Source organism: Harpia harpyja, chromosome 12, assembly GCF_026419915.1.
Source record: "Harpia harpyja isolate bHarHar1 chromosome 12, bHarHar1 primary haplotype, whole genome shotgun sequence".
Classification (NCBI taxonomy): Eukaryota; Metazoa; Chordata; class Aves; order Accipitriformes; family Accipitridae; genus Harpia; species Harpia harpyja.
In genome coordinates, this window is record NC_068951.1 from 23080957 (window position 1) to 23086956 (window position 6000).

The window sequence follows — 6000 nt, forward strand, 5'->3', positions numbered from 1 at the left end:
GGGTGGTAACTGGAAGTGTTACAGTCAGGGATTTGACTGTGTAGAAGAAAGTATGTGGAGAGCTGGGAGTATTGTGGTGCTGGGGGTATTGGGAATATTAGAAAGAGACAAAAGGTTTAGGATTGGAGAGGGAAACAAGGTAGTGCTGGATCAGAGCAGTGATAAAAGGGCCATTTGGAAAAGATCTGGGGCTGCTGTCAGCAGGCAATAGAAAATATGAGGGGAGCAAAAGGTAAGAAGACAGAAGTATAGAAACAAGTTGCTGATTTGTAAGAAAGAGATTTACCCAGATTCCACAGCTCTTGGAATTGTTTGTGTTCTCCACCCAGAAAAGCCAGCTGAACTGGTATGAACTGAAGTCCCTGTGTTTGTTTGCTGCACGTATTTTTCTGCATGTGTTCATATTGGTGCGTCAAAAATGAAAATACAGAAGTGCTTTCCCACAAACATGTGGAAAGATACTGTTGCACAACTGGGTAGAAATGTGATTGTGAAAAGGGTTAGTCACGTGGATTTTTCTCTTCAACATTCATTAATTTAATTTAAAAATTCACATTAATAGTACTTCTCTGTTCTCCTGTGTCTTTTCAGATTTTACCATTGATCCATTCCGTTTTATTCCCACACCTTGCTTTTAACTGTGTTGCTCTTTTTATCTTAAATACCAGTGACTGAAAGAGCACATCATAGTGGTTCTGGGTAGTCAATGGGTTTGGAGACTGACTAGAGAGAATGAAAAGAGCGTTGAATATTTGGGGAGCTAGCACCATTTTTCTCATGCCAACTGTCTTTCAAGGAATCTATTTTTTAGTCCAAAACTTGCCTGTCAAATCCTCATATATTTTGGGATCCCATCAGAAGAAGTATTTGTGTTAGGCCAGTGTCAAGTCTCGCAAAGTGACATCAGGAGAAATCTAGCCAGGTTACCAAGGAACTCTTCCTAATACAGCATGTGGTGTGTGACGCTGGATTCATCACTGCACATGGCTTGTAACTGAGCTAGTATTTGGGACTCCTGTTGCTTGTACCAAGTTATATAGGTGTTCTAGTGCATAAAGGGTTCATGCCTGTTGCTTTGCTGCTTTGGGAGGATAACACAAGCAAGGTAGATTCTGGAGTAAAGGTTTTGGGATGTGAGAAGGATACACACCTTCTTCCAGCTGGGTAAAGGCAGAGCATTAGTGTAAGAATTATCAAGCAGTTTGGGTATTTCCTGAAGGAAGATGGAGAAGGAAGTTTGATGTGATTGCCACACCTCACCACTCTGTTTTGTGAGTTTACACACTAGTTTACATTCTCTGTATTCAGTTCCTGACTGCTGGTAGTTTTACTGGCTGCCATAAATTTGCAGCATTCACTGCCCATCTGAAAACCTGACTCAGGTGCAGTCTGGATCCATCTTCATAGCCACCTTTCTTTTATAGTGATGGTAGACCCATTCAGTCTGTGTCTCTAGTCCAAAGAACAAATATTAAACCGCTAAGATTTTAAACAAATTTTATGGAACCAGCTTTTTCTATCTGTATCTCAGTTTAGCTCCTAGAGTCTGAGAGACTGAAGAATAGCGGGTATCTCATATTTCATGCAATTTTCCTAATAGTCAAGCATAGGTGAAGTTCAGTTTTTGAAGTTCATAACCTTTTAAACTAATTGTTCATTTATCAATAAGACTGCTAGCTGTATTTTCTTTTCTCCAAAACTAAGAAGTTTCTAATCACGTGTTGTAATTTCTTAAAAAATTCTCTTTCAGGGGTTGTACAACACTTGCGAAATGGACAACTATTACGAGAAATTTATATAAGCAAACATAAACTGCTTCTGAGCGACTGGACAGCAAAACAGGTCTACCTGGAGACGACAGGAAAAAGTCGAACACTGCAGAGTGCATTGGCGCTGCTCTACACTTTTTTGCCAGATTTTGACTGGAAGAAAATTAACATGAGGCATCAGTGGAGCACCATTTTTTGCTCTGGAAGCTGCGACTGTCCTATGCGAAACCACTACCTAGAAGAGGAACAGCGCAGGCAGTACAGTTTACGGGTGAAAAACAATGATTTGGAGAAAATATATGTGGATATGGCAAAGATTGTAGGCATTCCCACCAGGCAGTTGAGAGCTTCTAACCCAATAGATTCTCTCTTGTGCTATTTTTGCCACAATGTCAGTTTTCCGTGTACCAAAACTGGCTGCATTGGTATGGAACACTTCAAAGTAATCAAAAGACATCAGTTGGAGGATGAGAGAGAAAGACAGGAAAAGAAACTTTATTTCTTGTATGCACTATTGGCTACTCATCCTCTCCTCAACCAGACTGTTAATCGGCTGCAGCGTGTTGCAGAAGGCAAGAAAGAAGAAGTATTTGTTCTTTACTCTGCACATGATGTCACGTTGTCACCTGTTCTTAGTGCCTTGGGCATTACAGAGGCCAGATTTCCTAGATTTGCTGCCAGATTAGTTTTTGAGCTGTGGCAGGATGGGAAGAGACCCAAAGAGCACTTTATCCGCATCCTGTATAATGGTGCTGATGTCACATTCCAGACCTCATTTTGCAAGGATTATTATAAACGTTCCAGCAAGCCGATGTGCCCACTAGAAAAATTTGTCAACTTTGTCAAGAGGGATATGTTCTTAATTTTTAACAGCACTAGTTATTATGATGCATGTCGTAGAAGACCACTGTAGGGAAGGAAAGTGAAAAGGAAGCAACGTTAACTTGTGTATCAGTGGAAGTCTGTATTCTGGTTGAGGTGCAGTTAACTTTTGTGATTTCTTGTACTTGTATGTGTAAGTACAAAAGGGTATTGCTTGAAACATTCTTTGAATAGTTTCATTTTAATTCAGACTGCAGATGGTCTCCAACAGAGGAACAAATACTGAGGGAGTGTTATGTATATGTGTATGCTCACATATGCTGTGTTAACTGTAATGATAAATCACATGGGCTACTGTAACCCGGACGTCGCTTGATGAAGAGTGAGAGAGCATAGACTTCGTTTCTCTGTATTCCAGAGCAATACTTGGATACCATAAGTTTAAAACCAAAACCATTATTTTTTTCACCACCGTCTCAGTCATTTTAGGCAGTTTGTGTCAAGGCCTTTATGAATTCCAGGCATCTGCATTAAACCATTTGTAAGGAATTCTTGAAGCTCCCTACTCAGAAAGAAGCCTTTTAATGTTTAGGGAAGGTCTTTAAAGCAAAGTGCACGTGTATCTGGGCATACTTACCTGAGCATGTACAAATGAGCGTGTGCCTTTTTGATCTTGCAGACCTATAAATACTTGGCTATTGTTGCCAGTGCCAGAGAAGGGTGTACTGGAAAAAGGATACAAAACTCTATTCTTTGATTGCACTTTCAGCACTTTGAATAGTTCAGACACAGTCTAGAAATATGTCAAGGTCTTGTGACATTAAAATAGATAGCAAATGCTAACATTACCACTAAACCTGAGTGGGAAATTAGAAGTCAGTTTTATGGTGAAGTGTTGGGCTCTTTCCCATTGTGAATGTGTTCAAGCTGTTGTGTGTGCTATGGAACAAATCAGTGTTTTAGGAATTTGATACAGTGACTGCTTGAGACCGCTTAACTGAAGACTAAGAAAATTTTGTAGTTGAGTTAGTATTTTTATGGACTAGGAAGCTCTTCTTTTGTAAGATCAGACTTGTACATATTGTACTGTGTATATTTATAACACAGTAGATCTTTCTTACTTGTTTAGTTTGTAAAGACTTGTGAAGCTCGCTCTTAGGCATTTTTTTCCCCTTCATCAGGATGTTTAGACTTAAGAATAAACTGTCTTTTATGGGTAACTTGAACAATGGGTAGATATGAAAACTTGTACTTCAGACTGCTTTCATCTCTTTAGGAGTAGTAAATTGAGAACCAATTTTTAATAGAACTCATAGAAATTTTATAATGGTGAAGGTTTTTTACACTTCTAGAAATAATTTAGTCTGTGACTTGTGATTCAATGGTGCTAGTTTATCAAAGAAAACATAACTCAGCATAAGTTCTCTGACTATTGGCATTCCACTCTGTTTTCAATGCTGCATTTGAACACATTTCTTTAAATAAAATTTTGGGGACTCTTTGTATACTTGTGTGTTACATTTATTGTGACTCAGCTGTTTGCAGTAACAAGATAAGCGTGTATTGTTAAGCAGCTTCTTTCATTAGTAACTTCTGCACTTAATATGTTCTGGTTCCCAGTCTGAGAAGGAGCAGGTAAATGTTTCATGAATACTGAAATAGAAATCATGATAGAAAATTTGGGGCTTTTGTACCACATTAGAATGTGTAACTTTGGGAAATGTTTTCTTTCTGTCTAAGAGACTAGCTCTGTTAGTCATCTGTCCTGTGTTCAGCTGGGATAGAGTTAATTTTTACAGGAACCTGGGAGGTGGAGGGGCATAGCCGGGGCAGCCGACCTGAACTAGCCAAGGAGCTATTCCATACCACGTGACATCATGCTCAGTATATAAATGGGGAGCGGGCCGGGGGGAGGGCTCTCGACTTTCGGTGGGGGAAGTGGTGGACCGTCGGGTTCCGGGTGGTGAGCAGTTGCACTGGGCATCACTCTTTTTGTATATTCTTTCATTAGTACCGTTGTTGTTGTTGTAACCTTTTTTTGTGTTGTCCCAGTAAACTGCCCTTATCTCGACCCTGGAGGTTCCAGGTTTTTTTTTCTTTTCTCTCCTCCGTCTCCTCCCCATCCCACCGGAGGGGGGTGGGAGGAGTGAGCGAGCGGCTGTGTGGTCCTTTGTTACCGGCTGGGCTGAAACCACGACGTCATTATACATGTTTGTGTTCTGGACGGCAAACAGGAAGAGAGAATCTGAAAGTTGAGCTTGCTTTGTATAAACTACATGAGCTGGACCATTTGTCTAATATAAGTACCAAATACTCCGAAGAGCTAGCTGTTGAGCTATCGGCAAAAGGCAGCTATAGGTCTTTAGAGTGTTATTTGTTGGAGCTTTGATGCTGTTTGGTGACCATTTGCAGGAATGATGCTGAAGTGCAGAAAACATTACCATGGACATACCATTGGTGTTTCAAGTGTGTTATTTAGAAACTTTGAACCCTTAACAGCTTCTGCAAATACCAGTCTTGGTGTCTTCAAAAGCCTGTGCTAGGAATAGCATCTAACCTTGCATCTTCTTCTGAAGGCAGACCATGGAATTGTTTTGTTTTGTTTTGATTTCCTTGTGCAGAAAGATCCCCTTTGTTGTAGGGGTTTTGACATGCATCCATGAATTGGAGGAGATGTGAATTTGAGTGGATTTCTCATTTGTTGGGCTCAAAGAAGCATTGAGATCCCAGATATTAATGGACATTGCAGCTGTTTTCCAAACTTCTAGCTTAACTTTTTTGTAGAGCAGCAAAAATGCACTGATTTTATGGACCTTTGGTTGCTGGTCAAATAGTAAGCTTTCTGCTTGAAGTCTTAAGTAAACCTTGGGGTTAATCCCCCTAGGTAAATCAGTTAAGTTGGGTGCTAGGAAATGTCTTCATCTGTGTAGGCATACCTCAAGAAGAAAGTGAGACAGATGCCGAAAGATCAGATTCTATTAGTAGCTGCAGTTCCTCAGATTACCCCAGATAAATATTTGTCCATTATGGATGTCTGATCTCAATCAATGCTGCTATGTTGAAGGGTGTCCCTCATAATGGTGATAACAGTGAATATGAAGTATTGCTATCCTCTAGCCAGAGTTCTCTTTATGCATAGAGAGGTATGGGAACTGGTATTTCATTCCTCATTTCTGTTCTCTCTTCCTCAGCCTTTGATCCCCATTACCTGTAAACTTCTTTTGTGTTTAAGGAGAGTGGAAAAGTGGGTGTAGGAATACGTCATGCTCTTTCCAGCATTGTTGATGCCAAGCACTCCCCCTGCTGTCACTCCTTACTGCACGGTCTCTGAATAAAAGAATGATCCTTAACAATGTTTTTAAGAAAGTCAGTGTGGTGCAGAGTGACTTTAGAAAGAACAAGTATACGG

At 40.2% G+C, this 6000-nt stretch overlaps 1 protein-coding gene across 2 annotated transcripts in view; it reads left to right on the top strand.

The window, feature by feature from the left end:
• PXYLP1 (2-phosphoxylose phosphatase 1) overlaps positions 1 to 4096 on the top strand; it is a 58413-nt gene extending 54317 nt beyond the window's left edge. For both annotated transcript variants that reach the window (XM_052803676.1, XM_052803675.1), the window contains exon 6: positions 1751 to 4096. In XM_052803676.1, coding sequence (XP_052659636.1) covers positions 1751 to 2682 — 932 coding nt within the window. In that variant the 3' untranslated portion in view covers positions 2683 to 4096. The remainder of the gene's footprint in view (positions 1 to 1750) is intronic.
• The last annotated feature ends 1904 nt before the right edge of the window (positions 4097 to 6000 follow it).